Raw genomic sequence first — 21,181 nt, 5'->3', positions numbered from 1 at the left:
AGGCCTCCTTGCTCGCACACACTTTTTCAGTACTGCCCACACATTATCTACAGGATTGAGGTCAGGGCTTTGTGATGGCCACTCCAATACCTTGACTTTGTTGTCCTTAAGACATTTTGCCACAACTTTGGAAGTATGCTTGGGATCATTGTCCATTTGGAAGACCCATTTGCGACCAAGTTTTAACTTCCTGACTGATGTCTTGAGATGTTGCTTCAATACATCCACATAATTTTCTTCCCTCATGTTCCCTTCTATTTTGTGAAGTGCACCAGTCCCTCCTGCAGCAAAGCACTCCCACAACATGATGCTGCCCCCCCGTGCTTCACAGTTGGGATGGTGTTCTTCGGTTTGCGGGCCTCCCCCTTTTTCCTCCACACATAACGATGGTCATTATGGCCAAACAGTTCTATTTTTCTGTCATCAGACCAGAGGACATTTCTCCAAACAGTACAATATTTGTACCCATGTGCAGTTGCAAACCGTAGTCTGGCCTTTTTATGCTGGTTTTGGAGCAGTGGCTTCTTTCTTGCTGAGCGGCCTTTCAGGTTATGTTGATAAAGGACTCGTTTTACTGTGGATATAGATACTTTTGTACCTGTTTCCTCCAGCATCTTCACAAGGTCCTTTGCTGTTGTTCTGGGATTGATTTGCACTTTTCACACCAAAGTACGTTCATCTCTAGGAGACAGAATGCGTCTCCTTCCTGAGCAGTATGACGGTGGTGTTTGGTGTTTATATTTGCGTACTATTGTTTGTACAGATGAACGTGGTACCTTCAGGCATTTGGAAATTGCTCCCAAGGATGAAGCAGACTTGTGGAGGTATTGGTTGATTTCTTCAGATTTTCTCATGATGATCAAGCAAAGAGGCACTGAGTTTGAAGGAAGGCCTTGAAATACATCCAATTGACTCAAATTATGTCAATTAGCCTATCAGAAGCTTCTAAAACAATGACATAATTTTCGGCAATCTTTCAAGCTTTTTAAAGGCACAGTCAACTTAGTGTATGTAAACCTCTGACCCACTGGAATTGTGATACAGTGAATTATAAGTGAAATAATCTGTCTGTAATCAATTGTTGGAAAAATTACTTGTGTCATGCACAAAGTAGATGTCCTAACCAACTTGCCAAAACTATAGTTTGTTAACAAGAAATTTGTGGAGTGGTTGAAAAGCGAGTTTTGATTAGTCATACCTTAGTGTGTTTAAACTTCCGACTTCAACTGTATGTATGTATGTATTTATACATACGTGTGTATATATTTATATTCATTTATATGTATGTATATGGGTATGTGTGTGTGTGGTAAATATATAGAGGATTGGAAATTATGCAGACAATTACATTGATGGAATCAACAATCTATCCGCAATATTAAAGCTGATCTACCCCCTGTAATTGTTTTTTTAATGTATTTTTTTAAAGGGCACCGATTGATAGATCTGTACACCCAGTCACAACAAACATCAAATTAAGTCAAATGTTATTTGTCACATACGCCGAATACAACAGGTGGAGATATACAGGCGTCCTTTCCTAACTCAGTTGCCGGAGAGGAAGGAAATTGCTCAGGGATTTCACCATGAAGCAAATGGTGGTTTTGAAGCATGGATTCCAGGCTATAATCCTCGGTCGATGGTGGTGACCCCTGGTTGTGTTGTGTGTGTGTATGTTGTGTTCCAGGTCGTGTGTACCTGTCCCAGGTCCCGTCTTTGTTGAGGCTGCTCATTGAGTCTCTAAGGACAGAGGAGAAGGACTCTGTGAGCAGAGAGAATGTCCTGGGAGCCCTGCAGAAACTCAGCCTCAGGTACACTCATTCCCACTCACTTCCTGAAACAAACTCCCACTCACTTCCTCAAACACACTCCCACTCACTTCCTCAAACACACGCGCACACACACACACACACACACACACCATTTGGACCGCTAACCTGTATGTTATTGTGCTGTATTGTTTAGCATCCTGGTGTGGTGTTGAATTATACTAACCTATATTATGACATGACAATCTTATACCAGGCATACTACCTACCGCTCTGCATCCACAGTCACACTACCGCTCTGCATCCACAGTCACACTACCGCTCTGCATCCACAGTCACACTACCGCTCTGCATCCACAGTCACACTACCGCTCTGCATCCACAGTCACACTACCGCCCTGCATCCACAGTCACACTACCGCCCTGCATCCACAGTCACACTACCGCTCTGCATCCACAGTCACACTACCGCTCTGCATCCACAGTCACACTACCGCTCTGCATCCACAGTCACACTACCGCTCTGCATCCACAGTCACACTACCGCTCTGTATCCACAGTCACACTACCGCTCTGCATCCACAGTCACACTACCGCTCTGTATCCACAGTCACACTACCGCTCTGCATCCACAGTCACACTACCGCTCTGTATCCACAGTCACACTACCGCCCTGCATCCACAGTCACACTACCGCTCTGTATCTACAGTCACACTACCGCTCTGCCTCCACAGTCACACTACCGCTCTGCATCCACAGTCACACTGCCGCTCTGCATCCACAGTCACACTACCGCTCTGCATCCACAGTCACACTACCGCTCTGTATCCACAGTCACACTACCGCTCTGCATCCACAGTCACACTACCGCCCTGCATCCACCGTCACACTACCGCTCTGCATCCACAGTCACACTACCGCTCTGTATCCACAGTCACACTACCGCTCTGCATCCACAGTCACACTACCGCCCTGCATCCACAGTCACACTACCGCCCTGCATCCACAGTCACACTACCGCTCTGCATCCACAGTCACACTACCGCTCTGCATCCACAGTCACACTACTGCCCTGCATCCACAGTCACACTACCGCTCTGCATCCACAGTCACACTACCGCTCTGTATCCACAGTCACACTACCGCTCTGCATCCACAGTCACACTACCGCTCTGTATCCACAGTCACACTACCGCTCTGCATCCACAGTCACACTACCGCTCTGTATCCACAGTCACACTACCGCCCTGCATCCACCGTCACACTACCGCTCTGCATCCACAGTCACACTACCGCTCTGTATCCACAGTCACACTACCGCTCTGCATCCACAGTCACACTACCGCCCTGCATCCACAGTCACACTACCGCCCTGCATCCACAGTCACACTACCGCTCTGCATCCACAGTCACACTACCGCTCTGCATCCACAGTCACACTACTGCCCTGCATCCACAGTCACACTACCGCTCTGTATCCACAGTCACACTACCGCTCTGCATCCACAGTCACACTACCGCTCTGCATCCACAGTCACACTACCGCTCTGCATCCACAGTCACACTACCGCTCTGTATCCACAGTCACACTACCGCTCTGCATCCACAGTCACACTACCGCTCTGCATCCACAGTCACACTACCGCTCTGCATCCACAGTCACACTACCGCTCTGCATCCACAGTCACACTGCCGCTCTGCCTCCACAGTCACACTGCCGCTCTGCCTCCACAGTCACACTGCCGCTCTGCATCCACAGTCACACTACCGCTCTGCATCCACAGTCACACTACCGCTCTGCATCCACAGTCACACTACTGCCCTGCATCCACCGTCACACTACCGCTCTGCATCCACAGTCACACTACCGCTCTGTATCCACAGTCACACTACCGCTCTGCATCCACAGTCACACTACCGCCCTGCATCCACAGTCACACTACCGCCCTGCATCCACAGTCACACTACCGCTCTGCATCCACAGTCACACTACCGCTCTGCATCCACAGTCACACTACCGCCTGCATCCACAGTCACACTACCGCTCTGCATCCACAGTCACACTACCGCTCTGCATCCACAGTCACACTACCGCTCTGCATCCACAGTCACACTACCGCTCTGCATCCACAGTCACACTACCGCTCTGCATCCACAGTCACACTACCGCTCTGCATCCACAGTCACACTACCGCTCTGCATCCACAGTCACACTACCGCTCTGCATCCACAGTCACACTACCGCTCTGCATCCACAGTCACACTACCGCCCTGCATCCACAGTCACACTACCGCCCTGCATCCACAGTCACACTACCGCTCTGCATCCACAGTCACACTACCGCTCTGCATCCACAGTCACACTACCGCTCTGCATCCACAGTCACACTACCGCTCTGCATCCACAGTCACACTTCCGCCCTGCATCCACAGTCACACTACCGCTCTGCATCCACAGTCACACTACCGCCCTGCATCCACAGTCACACTACCGCTCTGCATCCACAGTCACACTACCTCTCGGGCTAACTATCCACAATCATCCCTAGTAGACTAGAGAATGTGATATCCCGGTGTCTCCACTTATTTTTTTTGTTAATCAGAAAACTATTGGTTTGAAACACAAGCTTATAAAGGAAAAAAAAAAGCTGGTCTAACCCCGTGGGCTGTGTTTCTTTCTGTTTGCTCGTTGTGCAACACCTAGTGGTGTCTGAGCCTAACCCCGTTGTCTTTGTTCCTCTCTGTTGGCTTGTTTCTGTGCGTCTGTTTGTGCGTGCGAACATGGGAGTTTTGTGTACACATCCATGTGTGTGCGTGCAAGCGTCGGTGTGTTTTTATATGTGTGTGTGTGTGTGTGTGTGTGTGTGTGTGCGCGCTCTAGGAGGAGCCAGCAGTCAGCCATGATAGAGGATGGTCTCATTGACTGGCTGGTAGATGAGCTGCAGGACTCTGACTGTCTGTCTGACTACACTCTGGAGTACGCTGTGGCCCTGCTCATGAACCTATGTCTACGCACCAGAGGTAGCCTATCATCACCTGGTACCACCCATCACCTGGTACCACCCATACCTAGTACGACATCCACCTGATGGCACAGTCCATTAGCCTGGTCCCAGATCTATTTGTGCCAAAACAGATCTGGGATCAGGCTACATTTCCCTCAGTCCAGTGTTTCCCTCAGATTATTTTCCATCCGCGACACAAAAGCACCCAAAACAATAAACCGTCCTTCAGTTTAAACCAAAAGTATTTTGGGACGTGGGCTCCCACACCACCTATACAGGGAACGCTAACACAGTCCACATCAGTTGTCTGTAGTGAACTGGAAATTCAGCATCTTTTTATAGATGGAATCAACTTCCACCGTTCGCCCAAGAGTTGCTGAAATTCCTCTTCACTTCAGTTTGCTCTTTAAAGACATTCTCCCGCTTTGTGCTGGATGTGTCAATGTGTCGTCCAAACATTTAGAATCAGTTAGCAGAATTATTGTTTTACCTCAACTAAGCCACAAAATCACTAGTTTAAAAGAGACAAGGTTTTTTTTTTCTTCTGGAAGCTGTGACATTTTCCTTACATTTTCCCCCAATTTGGGCCAGCCAATGAGTTCCTAGCTAATCGAAGACGAGCCAATGAGCTTCAGCCTCTCACCATTTCGGTGACATCGAGCAAGCTGCACATCATAATGGTACGCCGTATTCGGGGACCACTTTTGGCTCAGTACTACTGGGTAAAATGTATACAGAAATACTGGTGCATCTCTTTCATTCATGCACCTTGGCTAAAGAGTTGGGTATGGGCATTGATCCCTTCCCTCTATCTCCCACAGAATTAGAATGAGTTAGCTAGTTAGATCTCAAATGACCTATTACGATAAACATCATATTATCTGCTATTCAGCCAAAGCTTTTATCAAAAAGCCATTTACAGTTATACGTCCATTCATTTTTTTTCGTATGGGACCCATACTATGGTTGGCCCCAAAGCAGATATCAAAGCCCACTACACCTTGGCGTTGCTAAGTCGCTCTGGATAAGAGCGTCTGCTAAATGACTTAAATGTAAATGTTGCAAGAGTCCATGCTCTACCAATTGAACAACACAGGACCCTTTACTTCTACTCACGACTCATCAAAGGAGTGTCTTCGCATACCAACCTGCATCCCACTGCTGGCTTGCTTATGAAGTTAAGCAAGGTTGGTCCCTGGATGGGAGACCAGATGCTGTTGGAGGACCAGTAGGGGGCACTCTCCTCTGGTCTAAAATAAAATATCCCAATGTACCCAGGGCAGCAATTGGGGACACTGCCCTGTGTAGGGTACCGTCTTTCAGATGGGACTTTAAACGGGTGTCTCTCTGTGGTCACTAAAGATCCCATGGCACTTATTGTAAGAGTAGGTGTGTTAACACTGGTGTCCTGGCTAAATTCCCAATCTGGCCCTCATACCACCACGACCATCTAATCATCCCCAGTTTAGTGGCACATTCTTCCCCCTTCCTCTCCCCTGTAACTATTCCCCAGGTCGTTGTTGCAAGTGAGAATGTGTTCTCAGTCAATTTACCTGGTAGAATAAGGGCTACAAAAAATACATTGTCCCTAGGCCTTGTATAGACTTCTGGCCCTGGGTCTAATGTTAAATGCCCATTGAAGGAATTGATTCAAATCAAATTGAGTTAGATGGGGAGAGCAGAATGAAAGCTTCTTGTTCTTTCAGAGCCGTATCTAACCCTAACCTGTATCTCTGTCATGATTACTTATCTTCTTGTTCTTTCAGACCCGTATCTAACCCTAACCCGTATCTCTGTCATGATTACTTATCTTCTTGTTCTTTCAGAGCCGTATCTAACCCTAACCTGTATCTCTGTCATGATTACTTATCATCTTGTTCTTTCAGACCCGTATCTAACCCTAACCCGTATCTCTGTTGTCATGCCTTGTCTTTTTGTTCCAGGTAAGAGGAAGTGTGCTGAGAACCCTAAATACGTGCTGAAGGTTCTGACTGACCTTCTGGGACACGAGAACCACGAGGTAACACACACACGCTTTCATGGACACACACATGCACTTACACACACAACTCTCACACACCCACACACACACACACACAGACAGACAGACACCCGCAGTTGTGAATGTACACAAACTACTCACATATAAAACACACACAGAGAGAGGTTAATCTGTAAATCTGTTAATCTGCACCAGTCCCAGTTGATCACTAATCTGCTTGCTGGCGTGATGGTGGCATACTGTATGGTAGGGTTGAGCTGTATCCAGATGTTCATATCTCATACAGTCCTTCTCTCATCCCAGGATTTACCGTATTACTGCCTTAGTACACAAGGGGGTGCCAAAAACACCTTATTAATTCAGTAATTTGCTTAGATAACTAGCTAATTTAAATTTAGGGTCCGCGTTAATGCAGAATTCATCATTTTTGATGTCTGTTACCAGTATGCTAACTAAATTAGCACAAGTAATAATGATTTCCATGGAGGCTGCTAGCGAAATATGCTAACAAATTGCAAAGACAGGCAGTCCAGCTCATAAAGTTATACATATATAGGTACGGGCTACCGAATGTCATTTTTGGTGAGTTTGGACATTTCCAAGTGAATGTGAACGAGCGACATTGTGAACCAAGTTTTGAAGCATGCTTGTCTAAAGTAAGATCAGTACTGTCTCTGAAGCAGCATGGTTACACATAGTGTCTGTGTGGAATCTGGAGTCGCTAGGGCAACGGGCCTGTCTGCTTGGAGAAGAGGGGGGAGGAGCAGACGTCTGAGAAAAGAGCGGCAAAAAAACTCAAGGAAATCAAAAGATACTAGTGGCAGCTGTACGGATAACTCATCCAATGGGCTTTGACTTCTCAAACACGGCAGAAAACTTACACAATATGATGTCCTGTCACCTTATTAATTCAGCAATTTACTTAGATAACTAGCAAGTTAAACGTAGCGTCCTCTGCGTTAACGCAGAATTATTCATTTTTCACGCACAGAAAAAATATATAAAAAGCTTTAGAAATCTCTTAAAGCGTTTTGTAAACACAAATGTAAAATTCTTGTTATTGTAATTTCTTCTCGACATCAGACTAATATTGTGCTTCAGTTGCACTTTTCCACTGGGATGAGAATTCACAACAGGGAACTCTATCAGTAGACAGCGCTCTGACTGATGTGTAGCTACTTTTATCTGGTACTTTTGAAGGTGTAGCCAGCCTGCATTTCTCTTGTAAAATGCAAGATTAACTTTAAGCCAAACATTAGGAAATGTAGCTGGCTACATTTTTTTCTATGATAAACATTAGCAATATGATGGCCATGCATCGTTTTTGCGAAGAATACCTTGCTTTTTCAATGTAAGCTCATTTACTTGTGTGGCTGCCAGCCAAATCTGTTAAGCGGAGCGACACAGGGGAAGCCAAGAGCAGACTCAGATGAGGAAACAAGTATGAATTAATCAAAATATATATTGTTACACAGAGAGATATGGAGTGCAGATCCAGGGAAGCTTGGATGAGTTGCAGAAAAACCAGATGTGGAGACTGAGGTTGGATTTAGCTGAGTAGAACAGGGTAAACAGGTCCTGAGGGGAATCCAAGGTAGTGGTGGTGAGATGTGGAGACTGAGGTTGGAGTTGGCTGATTAGAACAGGGTAAACAGGTCCTGAGGGGAATCCAAGGTAGTGGTGGTGAGGTGTGGAGACTGAGGTTGGAGTTGGCTGAGTAGAAAAGGGTAAACAGGTCCTGAGGGGAATCCAAGGTAGTGGTGGTGAGTAAAATCCAGAGCAAGGTAGTTGGGTGGTGAGATGTGGAACAGGAGACAGAGATAGAGAGGTAACTACGATGAGAGGATAAACGGTGTCAGGCAGGGAAACAGGCACAGCAGAGTAACATGATCTTGAATAATCATAAATGGCTAGAATCATGAACTGACTGAGCAGAGATTACGATCTGGCAGAGTGGAAGTGGCAGGACTGAGTATTTGTAGAGGTCTTTATTATGGAACAAGTTGCAGCTGGTAGGGATCTGCTCTGACTCCAGCACATCTGTCTCCAACCACACAATCACACAGAGAGGGAGAGAGAGAGAGAGAGTGTACAGGGGGAGTAACTGCAGATCAAGAAGACACCGGATGAACACCAGAGGGCATAGCAGGAGCAGCTGTGACAAAATAGCAAAGCACTTCTGTTATCATTGATGAAAATGAAGCTATTTCCTGTCTGAATGTGTTGCACTAATGTATTTTCTGTGAAGGAAAACTATAGTTGCACGTCCCTGATCACTCTCTATTGAAGCAAAAAAAATACTGTTGACTTTCAATATAAAACACGACCCCTTAATTAAAATACACAGCTTTCTCCCATTGTGCTATTTACAAACAAACACATGACTGGCTCAAATGTTCTGGGGAACTGCGGTAAGCTTCATAACGTAAAATAACATGACAAATTAAATTAGAAGGCGATCTGCTTTATCTTCTAACACATTGCACAAGTTAACTGCAGGTATTTACTTAAAAAATAGTTACAAATATAAAGATGTATTGCGAAAAATTTCAAATAAATTGAATGGTATTAAAACACCATCCCGTGGTTATTTCCAAATACCTTGGTATACGGAATATCGCCCAAGCCTACTCTATTGCGGCCGTCTTGTGAGCTCTGCTCCAACTTTGCTATTTGGTGATTCTTTCGGCGTTTATGTATCCGCTATGATTATTATGATCGATAAGAACTTTTGAACATCAGATCGGCAGTTACTAACCTCAATTGTGGCTTAAACTTAGACTCATCTGCCCTGGGCTCTTTGTGTAATTCTGATCAAATTCTCGGGCTATCCAAGAGGAAACGCCGCCGATAAAGAGGCAGGAAGTCCTGACGAGATTAAGGCGAAGGGAACACCGGCCACCTCTTCCCTCCATTCTATTTGCCAATGTACAGTCTCTTGGTAATAACATGAATGACCTCCGATCGCAGATTTGTTATCAAAGGGATTCTTGTAACTGCAATATTCTCTGCTTTTTTGAAACATGGCTATATGTTTGCTATCCAACTTGATGGATTCTTCATTCACAGAGCAGACAGGACATTGGGTTGAGGGAAATCGAGAGGGGGGTGGGGGTGTATGCCTCTCGTCATCAACAGCAAATGGTGTGCTGACTCTTGCACAGTGGAAGTCTCGACCTATTGGTCACCCATCTTGGAATACCTGATGGTCAAATGCCGACCTGTTATCGTGTCTGCTGTATATGTTCCACATTAGGACAATAAAAAACTACAAGCTGATACTTAATGTACGAGGCTATAAACAAGCCGGAAACCATGCACCCGGAGGCTGCTTTCCTGGTTGCCTGTGATTTTAATTCTGCATCATTAAGACATGTAATGCCCAACTTCCATCAACACTTATCCTTCACCACTAGGGGCGATAGAGTCCTAGACCACTTATACTCTACCCACAAGCAAGCATACAAGGCCCTCCCTCGCCCCCACCCCCCCTTCAGAAAATCAGATCATGACTCTATAGTCCTGCTTTCTGTTTACAAGCAGAAACGTAATCAGGAAATACCCGTGCTGTGTTCAGTTGAGAAATGGTCCTCCGTATCGGAACGCTATGCTACAAGACTGCGTTGCTAGCGTCGATAGCATTGATGAGCTCATCACCTCCGTCACCGGCTTCATAAGGAAATGCATCGCTGACGTTTTCTCCACAGTCAAGGGTCACTGCTTCCCCAATCAAAAGCCCTGGATTAGCACAAGAGGTTGGTGCTAAGCTAAAGGGAGCTAACGCAGACAACCCCGAGGCTACGGCTGAAAACAGGAATAAGTACAAGTCCCTCTACGACCTCCGCAGAGCCATCAAACAAGCAAAGGTTATTGTGTCTGTCTTATCCTTCACCACTAGGGGGCGATAGAGTCTGTCTGTGTAATGAAGAGATGCTATGCTTTTTTGGACACCACACTCGTAAGCAAGTTCTGCACCGTACGTGCACGTGTACTTTACAGGCTTGTGTATGTTTTTTACAGATTCGGCCGTACGTGAACGGAACCCTTTATAGCATCCTGTGTATTCATGCAGTGCGAGAGGAAGCCAAGGAGATGGTTAGTGTTAGTGTGAGTGTGAGTGTGAGTGTGTGTGTGTGTGTGTGTGTATGGCTCTGTGTGGCTCAGTTGCTAAAGCATAGCGCTTGCAACGCAAGGGTTGTGGGTTCGATTCCCATGTGGTCCAGTATGAAAAAGCATGCACTCACTACTGTAAGTCACTCTGAATAACAGCATCTGCTAAATGACAAAAAGTGTGTGTGTGTGTGTGTGTGTGTAGAGTATGGAGGAGATTCTTCACTGCTACAGTAAAGAGGAGAACCCGGAGCTCAACAGGCAGATTGAGTTTATTATCAAACAGCTCAACTCAGGTCAGTCACACACACAACAGAGGTATAGACCCATAGAAGTAGTCCATTTCATCATGTATGCACACAGCCCTGCATTGGCACATATTGACACGCACCAGCACAATATATGCATTTGGAATTGCATGTACACCCATTCATACACCCAGCCTTATTCTAAAAATAAATAAAAAATCCCCTCATCAATTTACACACAAAACCCCATAATGACAAAGCAAAAACTGTTTTTTTTTTAGAAGTTTTTGCAAATGTATAAAAAATATTGTTGTGGAAATTGAGTATTGAGAGAGATACCCCCTTTGTGCCTTATTGCTTAAGTATACACAATCCCACCTACGTACACTGTTCTGTTGGAGGCCACTGTATGTACAAGCTGTGGTTTCTTCATGTTCTATTTGACCTCTCACCTTTGTGAGCTGACCTGACGTGTCTCTTTTCTAACCAGGGGAGGTGACTGAAGAGGGACCAGAGTCTGATGACGAAGAGGAGGATGACGATGATGAGGTAAGGTCGTCATCTCACCCTCGTTGCCATGTTGATCATGTTCTGGACACACAAGCAAATGTCCAAAGACGCATTGCCTCTGTCCGCTTGACATTCCTCCACTGACATACATACATATAATTTTGCACGCCCAATTTTTCAGTTTTTGATTTGTTAAAAAAGTTTTAAATATCCAATAAATGTCGTTCCACTTCATGATTGTGTCCCACTTGTTGTTGATTCTTCACAAAAAAATACAGTTTGGTATCTTTATGTTTGAAGCCTGAAATGTGGCAAAAGTTCGCAAAGTTCAAGGCGGCCGATTACTTTCGCAAGGCACTGTACATACATACATACATACAAACATACATACTTTCCTCTGTAAAGGGAGTAACGGCGCCAATGTACGCCCCCCCCACCCCCCCCACAGACTTCACTTCCCTCTCCATGGTCTCACAGCTATCTCACAGACTTCACTTCTCTCTCCATGGTCTCACAGCTATCTCACAGACTTCACTTCTCTCTCCATGGTCTCACAGCTATCTCACAGACTTCACTTCCCTCTCCATGGTCTCACAGCTATCTCGCAGACTTCACTTCTCTCTCCATGGTCTCACAGCTATCACACAGACTTCACTTCTCTCTCCATGGTCTCACAGCTATCTCAGACTTCACTTCTCTATTTCTCTATCCATGGTCTCACAGCTATCTCACAGACTTCACTTCTCTATCCATGGTCTCACAGCTATCTCACAGACTTCACTTCTCTCCATGGTATCACAGCTATCTCACAGACTTCACTCTTCTCTCCATGGTCTCACAGCTATCTCACAGACTTCACTCTTCTCTCCATGGTCTCACAGCTATCTCACAGACTTCACTTCTCTATCCATGGTCTCACAGCTATCTCACAGACTTCACTTCTCTATCCATGGTCTCACAGCTATCTCACAGACTTCACTTCTCTCCCAGTACAATCTTATGTCATGCTTTTCTCAGATGGGTCGTATTCATTAGGGCAAGCAACAGAAAACGTTTTGCAACGTAAAATAGTAGTCCGCCCCTGTTTCAGTCTGTTTTCTTACGTTTGGTGCCACATGAACACAACCCTGGTGTGGCTCTATCAGGGTTGGGCGATCAATTCCTGTTCTCTTCAGTAAAATGAGGAAAATGTCCTGTGTTTGTTAACAGGAAGACGCGATAGAGACGGACCTTGATAAAGATGAAGTGCTTCAGCTGCAGCCCAGAGAGTTGTCCGGAGAGACACTACTGACCACAGAGTACCTGGGGGTGAAAGACACACATACACACACACACACACACACACACACACACACACACACACACACACACACACACACACACACACACACACACACACACACACAATGCTACAGTGAACAGATCTGGGACCAGTTATTGTCCTGTGGGAACATGATGTGTGTTTGGCACATTGCCGTTGGCGTGTGATTTTAATTGCGCGTGTGTGTGTGTGTGTGTCCAGATCATGACCAACATGGCGACGAGGGTGAAGAGGAGATCAGCAGCTCCTCTTGGACGGAGTGTCGATGAACCCCTGCAGCGACCCGTGACCCCCATCTCCCACCGAAACACACACATCATGCAAGTAGTACATACACACACACACACATATACTGTATACGCACAACATGGAGAAATGCGTTCTAGACTAGAGGCTCTTAGTATCGGATGCTGTCGACCCCGTGGTCAATACAGTATTTGCCAGTACCTAGTGAATAGGGAGGGAATGTTACAGCATAATGTATTGGTGTCCCTCAGAACGTCAGAGTTGTGTCAGACAATACCACAGTGGATAACTGATATATTGATGTCCCTCAACATCAGTGGTGTCAGACAATACCCGGAGGTGATAACTCATATTTGGGGCTTTTGTTAAGTATTCCATGTGTCCATCCTAAGAACAAACGAATGACCCAATAGCAGTGACAAAACAGGTCAACAAATATAGCAGCAAAGTGCCAGTACAGTGCTCCAGCCAAGTGTATTCTCTGCTTTAGGAACAGTGAATTAGCCTAGTGTTTAAAATGGGACGGACATTTATCTGTCAGTGGAAGTACAAAGAATGGCACCAACTAAGAAAGTACTTAGAAGGGGCCATGAAAATACAAAGAGGACCAATCGAATGTTAGGCAACAACCAGGGAGGGACATGCTAAAAGTCATTCAAAGTGTTTATGACACATTCATGGTGTCTACAGTGCTGTGGAAAAAACTATTGGCCCCCTTTTCTGATTTTTTTCTTCTACTTTTGCATATTTTTGATACTGAATAATTATCAGATCTTAAACCAAAATATTATATTAGATAAAGCAATTCCCTACTTATTTCAAAGTTATACAGCACCCAGTGCTCCTGTGTGAAAAAGTAATGGCCCCTTTTATGTGATGACTCTAGCCAAACTGTAACCAATGACTCCAGCCAAACTGTAACCAATGACTCCAGCCGAACTGTAACCAATGACTCCAGCCTAACTGTAACCAATGACAGTCTAACTGTAACCAATGACTCCAGCCAAACTGTATGACACCAGTCGAATAACCAATGACTCCAGCCTGTCTAACTGTAACCAATGAAACTGTAACCAATGACTGTCTAACTGTAACCAATGACTCCAGCCAAACTGTAACCAATGACTCCAGCCAAACTGTAACCAATGACTCTAACTTTTCCAGCCAAACTGTAACCAATGACTCCAGAACTGTAACCAATGACTCCAGCCTAACTGTAACCAATGACTCCAGTCTAACTGTAACCAATGACTCCAGCCAAACTGTAACCAATGACACCAGCCAAACTGTAACCAATGACTCCAGCCTAACTGTAACCAATGACTCCAGCCAAACTGTAACCAATGACTCCAGCCTAACTGTAACCAATGAATGACTAACCAGCCAAACTGTAACCAATGACTCCAGCCAAACTGTAACCAAATGAACTGTAACCAATGACTCCCCAAACTGTGACCAATGACTCCAGCCAAACTATAACCAATGACTCCAGCCAAACTCCAGCCAAACTGTAACCAATGACTCCAGCCAAACTGTAACCAATGACTCCAGCCAAACTGTAACCAATGACTCCAGCCAAACTGTAACCAATGACTCCAGCCCAACTGTAACCAATGACTCCAAACTGTAACCAATGACTCCAGCCCAACTGTAACCAATGACTCCAGCCCAACTGTAACCAATGACTCCAGCCTGTAACCAATGACTCCAGCCCAACTGTAACCAATGACTCCAGCCCAACTGTAACCAATGACTCCAGCCCAACTGTAACCAATGACTCCAGCCAAACTGTAACCAATGACTCCAGCCAAACTGTAACCAATGACTCCAGCCAAACTGTAACCAATGACTCCAGCCAAACTGTAACCAATGACTCCAGCCCAACTGTAACCAATGACTCCAGCCCAACTGTAACCAATGACTCCAGCCCAACTGTAACCAATGACTCCAGCCCAACTGTAACCAATGACTCCAGCCCAACTGTAACCAATGACTCCAGCCCAACTGTAACCAATGACTCCAGCCAAACTGTAACCAATGACTCCAGCCAAACTGTAACCAATGACTCCAGCCAAACTGTAACCAATGACTCCAGCCAAACTGTAACCAATGACTCCAGCCAAACTGTAACCAATGACTCCAGCCAAACTGTAACCAATGACTCCAGCCAAACTGTAACCAATGACTCCAGCCAAACTGTAACCAATGACTCCAGCCAAACTGTAACCAATGACTCCAGCCAAACTGTAACCAATGACTCCAGCCACACTGTAACCAATGACTCCAGCCAAACTGTAACCAATGACTCCACTGTAACCAATGACTGTAACCAATGACTCCAGCCTAACTGTAACCAATGACTCCAGCCGAACTGTAACCAATGACTCCAGCCAAACTGTAACCAATGACTCCAGCCGAACTGTAACCAATGACTCCAGCCTAACTGTAACCAATGACTCCAGCCAACGTAACCAATGACAATTGGTAGTCGTTAACCAATGACTCATCGCTGCAACTGTAACCGGACTCGGGAGAGGCAAACTGTAACCATGACGTCCTCTGAAACATACAGCCCAACTTAGCCGCACTGCTTCTTGACACAATGCACATCTAACCCGGAAACCAGCCGCACCAATGTGTCAGAGGAAACACAATGACACCTGGCGACCTGGTCAGCGTGCACTGCGCCCCAGCCCGCCACAGGAGTCGCTAGTGCACGATGATATCACTGCCGGCCTAACCCGGACGACGCTGGGCCAATTGTGCGCCGCCCCATGGGCCTCACAGTCGCAGCCGACTGCGACAGAGCCTGGGCTCGAACCCAGAATCTCTGGTGGCACAGCTAGCACTGCGATGCACCACCCGGGCGGCCACGCTTCCCCCTTTTAATTCCCTGTTAAATAGCCGCCAATCAGCTGCACAAATGAGGGTTGTGACAGTGGTTCTAATTAGGAAGTGTTCGACCCTCAGTTCCAAAACTCCTTTAAGATGTTTGTTTTGATGTATTTAAAAGTGTGTATTATATTATATTATTATTATATCGCAAGATTAACCAGGATCGGATCCAATCATATCTTCAATTGGACTACCCATCTCAGTTGTGTGATTTATACCGTGTATGTTTATGTGATCAGTTGTAGGCGAAGTCTGCTGAGATTTCTGATAACATTTATTGCGTGTGGAATGGGAGTTTTATGGCAATCTGATTTTTTTATTTTATTTAAACCTTTATTTAACTAGGCAAGTCAGTTTAAGAACAAATTATTATTTACAATGACGCCCTTGTATGAATAATACCGGGTTTTTTTTTAGCATCTCTTTATGAATGAACAAACATTGTGTAACTGAGTTCACTTGAACTCATTTAACAAACTGGACTCTTTTTAGGCCCGAGGTACGTGACTTCAAGTCAAAAAGTGCTCAGTCTGAAACACAGGAGATGTAACCAGTGATTCTTTTATTGGCATGGACCTTTGTGGAAGTTCTGCACCAGCCCTCCCTCTGACACCCAACCTTCCTTCTTCTTCTGGTTTATCTACATGTGACATCATTGTGCGCTAGTGTTATTTATTCGAGGTACTCCTCACTCTTTTGTTTGGGTTTCAACCCTGTGTTTTGTTTAAGTGTTTGTTTGGTCTTTACACGGCACGCTGTATTTTGGGAAAATAAAAAACCCTATTACGCATTCCTGCTCCTGTCTCCCAATCCCGTCGTACCAGCGTGACAGAATAATCTACCATTATGGGAGACTGCGGGAATGGCCCGTCTGAAGACGATGCGATTGGTCCGTCCGGCACCGCCGCAACTTCAGCAGCTGCAACTGGGCCGTCCGTCGTCGCCACAACTAGTCCGTCTGATGCCAGCGCGCCTACGGCATTGGCAACTGGCCCGTCCGACAATGACGCAACTTTGGCAGCTGCATCGGGTCCTGTAATTTGGGAAATAAAAAGCCCCTATTACGCATTCCTGCACCTGTCTCCCAATCCTTCATATCGACGTGACAGTGTGGCTGTTGTTATGATAGTGGGGGTAATCCAGTCAGTCAACAGTGCCAAAAGGAGGTCAGCCAGCCTGAATCAAACAGCTAGCAGGATGTTTACCTCCCTTTCTGGATGTCAAGGTCCTCAGGGCCTCGGGGCTCCGGTTCTGCATCGCCATTGTTCCCCTGTTGGACTCGCTGAATAACCAGCTCAATAACGCACTGAATAACCACCTGAATCACTGGCTGAATCAGCCGAGTGACAACAATGGCCTCTGCTAGAGTTTAGGAGGTTTAGGATGCTGTCAGTCCATTGTTTCCAGGCCTAAGTGCCAGTGCCTCCCATGACTAGCGATGACAAATCAGAGGAGAAAGTATGGTCAAGTGGTACACTGTTATTGTCAGGGCATTATCAGGGCAGAGGCCAGCAGTTGTAAGCCAAAGCACTTGAGAGATACACTGTCCGTTACTCTTGGGTTTCTCTAAATTGAATGTTGTAACAATAGCCTGGTCCCAGAACTGTTTGTGTTATCCAACTCCTAGTAGGCAAGAAGGCACCAGCGGATCTGGGATCAGGCTATTATAATGAATGACACCTGCGGTCTGGAGGAACAGAGACCTGGGGATAAGAATGGTGTTAAAGCAGCTGCAACATATTCTGTCTAAAATATCTGCAGATAGTAACAACATGAGGTATTTCAACCAATGAAGAAGTCGAAGTGTGACTAAGACAGTATCAAATCAAATCAAATTTATTTATAAAGCCCTTCTTACATCAGCTGATATCTCAAAGTGCTGTACAGAAACCCAGCCGAAAACCCCAAACAGCAAGCAATGCAGGTGTAGAAGCACGGTGGCTAGGAAAAACTCCCTAGAAAGGCCAAAACCTAGGAAGAAACCTAGAGAGGAACCAGGCTATGTGGGGTGGCCAGTCCTCTTCTGGCTGTGCCGGGTGGAGATTATAACAGAACATGGCCAAGATGTTCAAATGCTCATAAATGACCAGCACGGTCAAATAATAATAATCACAGGCAGAACAGTTGAAATTGGCGCAGCAGCACGGCCAGGTGGACTGGGGACAGCAAGGAGTCATCATGTCAGGTAGTCCTGAGGCATGGTCCTAGGGCTCAGGTCCTCCGAGAGAGAGAAAGAAAGAGAGAATTAGAGAGGGCATACTTAAATTCACACAGGACACTGGATAGGACAGGAGAAGTACTCCAGATATAACAAACTGACCCTAACCCCCTGACACATAAACTACTGCAGCATAAATACTGGAGGCTGAGACAGGAGGGGTCAGGAGACAGGAGGGGTCAGTATCCTGTTCTGTGTGAAATGGTCTAATACTAAGACAATCAGTTGAGTCCAGTGTCCCCGATGTTGTTATTGATTGTGTGTGGTTTGTAGGGACTTCCGAGGCGGCAGCGAGGGCGACAGGGGGAGGTAGGGTACCCCTTGAGCAGACAGAGGAGCGAGGACAGCCTGCCCCCGTCCCGCTACAGCTCCCGCCCCCCCACCCGCTCCGGCAGCCGGCCCAGCACCAGCGAATCCCTGCACCACTCCATGGGTAGGTGAAATTATCTTTTGTGTCAGCAATGGACGTGTGTGTGTGCGTGCAGACAGAGGATATAACATATTTTTATTTATTTAAAGGGTAGATGAGCTTTAATAGTGCAGATAGATTGTTGCTTCCATCAATGTAATTGTCTGCATCATTTCCAATCCCCCATATAATGTTTTTGCAAATATACTTTACAAGTCAAAAGTTTGGAAACACCTACTTGTTCTAGGGTTTTTCTTTATTTGTACTATTTTCTACATACATGTAGAATAATAGTGAAGAAATCAAAACTATGAAACTCATATGGAATCATGTACAGTTGAACGTTTACATACACTTACACGTTTACATACACATACGCTTTAGAAGCTTCTGATAGGCTAATTGACATCATTTTATTCAATTGGAGGTGCACCTGTGGATGTATTTCAAGGCCTACCTTCAAACTCAGTGCTTCGTTGCTTGACAGCATGGGAAAATCTGAAGAAATCAGCCAAGACCTCAGGAAAGAAATGTAGACTTCCACAAGTCTGGTTCATCCTTCGGAGCAATTTCCAAATGCCTGAAGGTACCACGTTCATCTGTATAAATAATAGTACGCAACTAGAAAACACCATTGGACCACGCAGCCGTCATACCGCTCAGGAAGGAGACGCGTTCTGTCTCCTAGAGATGAACGTACTTTGGTGTGAAAAGTGCAAATCAATCCCAGAACAACAGCAAAGGACCTTGTGAAGGTGCTGGAGGAAACAGATAAAAAAGTATCTATATCCACAGTAAAACGAGTCCTATATGGACATAACCTGAAAGGCCGCTCAGCAAGGAAAAAGCCACTGCTCCAAAACTGCCATAAAAAAAGCCAGACTACGGTTTGCAACTGCACATGGTGATGAAGATCGTACTTTTTGGAGAAATGTCCTCTGGTCTGATGAAACTGTTTGGCCATAATGACCATCGTTATGTTTGGAGGAAAAGGGGGAGGCTTGCAAGCCGAAATACACCATCCCAACCATGAAGCACAGGGGTGGCAGCATTGTGTTGTGAGCGTGCTTTTCTGCAAGAGGGGCTGGTGGACTTCACAAAATAGATGGCATCATGAGGGAGAAAAATAATGTGGATATATCGAAGCAACATCTCAATACATCAGTCAGGAAGTTAAAGCTTGGTCGCAAATGGGTCTTCCAAACGGACAATGACCCCAAGCATACTTGCAAAGTTGTGGCAAAATGGCTTAAGGACAACAAAGTCAAGTTATTGGAATGGCCATCACAAAGCCCTGACCTCAATCCTATAGAAAATGTTTGGGCAGAACTTAAAAAGCGTGTGCGAGCAAAGAGTCCTACAAACCTGACTCAGTTACACCAGCTCTGTCAGGAGGAATGGGTCAAAATTTACCCAACTTATTGTGGGAAGCTTGTGGAAGGCTACCCGAAACATTTGACCCAAGTTAAAAATTTAAAGGCAACGCTACCAAATACTAATTGAGTGCATGTAAACTTCTGACCCTCTGGGAATGTAATAAAATAAATTAAAGCTGAAATAAATAATTATCTCTACTATTATTCTGACATTTCAAATTCTTAAAATAAAGTGGTGATCCTAACTGACCTAAGACAGGGAATGTTTGCTAGGATTAAATGTCAGGAATTGTGAAAAACTGAGTTTAAATGTATTTGGCTAAGGTGTATGTAAACTTCTGACTTAAAGTGTAGGTACCAAAAAAGTATTCAACAAATCAAAATAGATTTTAGATTCTTCGAAGTAGTCACCTTTTGCCTTGATGGCAGCTTTGCACATTATTGGCATTCTCTTAACCAGCTTCATGATGTAATCACCTGGAATGCATTTCAATTAACAGGTGTGCTCTTTCCTTAATGCGTTTGAACCAATCAGTTGTGTTGTGACAAGATAGGGTTGGTATACAGAAGATAGCCCTATTTAGTGAAAGACCAAGTCCATATTATGGCAAGAACAGCTCAAATATGCAAAGAGAAACAACAGTCCATCATTACTTTAGGTCATGAATGTCAGTCAATGCAGAACATTTCAAAAACGTTGAAAGTTTCTTCAAGTGCAGTCTCAAAAACCAATACACCATCCCATCCGGTTTGCGCATATTGGGACTTTTTCAACAGGATGAAGACCCAACAAACCTCCAAGCTGTGTAAGGGCTATTTGACCAAGCAGGAGAGTGTTGGAGTGTTGCATCAGATGACCTAGCCTCCACAATCACCCGACCTCAACCCAATTCAGATGGTTTGGGATGAATTGGACCGCAGAGTGAACGAAAAGCAGCCAACAAGTGCTCAGCATATGTTGGAACTCCTTCAAGACTGTTAGAAAAGCTTTTGAGGTGAAGCTGGTTGAGAGAATGCCAGAGTGTGAAAAGCTGTCATCAAGGCATAGGGGGCCTTCTTTGAAAAATCTAA

At 45.3% G+C, this 21,181-nt stretch overlaps 1 protein-coding gene across 1 annotated transcript in view; it reads left to right on the top strand.

Moving 5' to 3' along the window:
• Positions 1–21,181, top strand: part of LOC135524788 (lisH domain-containing protein ARMC9) — a 93,578-nt gene that overhangs the window by 37,503 nt on the left and 34,894 nt on the right. Inside the window, 10 exon segments of the mRNA XM_064952608.1 lie at positions 1,688–1,811; positions 4,652–4,791; positions 6,719–6,795; positions 10,798–10,872; positions 11,093–11,183; positions 11,626–11,684; positions 12,855–12,953; positions 13,168–13,286; positions 18,599–18,627; positions 18,630–18,758. Coding sequence (XP_064808680.1) covers positions 1,688–1,811; positions 4,652–4,791; positions 6,719–6,795; positions 10,798–10,872; positions 11,093–11,183; positions 11,626–11,684; positions 12,855–12,953; positions 13,168–13,286; positions 18,599–18,627; positions 18,630–18,758 — 942 coding nt within the window.

Source organism: Oncorhynchus masou, chromosome 31 (genome assembly GCF_036934945.1).
Source record: "Oncorhynchus masou masou isolate Uvic2021 chromosome 31, UVic_Omas_1.1, whole genome shotgun sequence".
NCBI classification, from domain to species: Eukaryota; Metazoa; Chordata; class Actinopteri; order Salmoniformes; family Salmonidae; genus Oncorhynchus; species Oncorhynchus masou.
The sequence above is the reverse complement of the archived record's forward strand: the minus strand, read 5'-3'. Positions and strand labels throughout refer to the sequence as shown.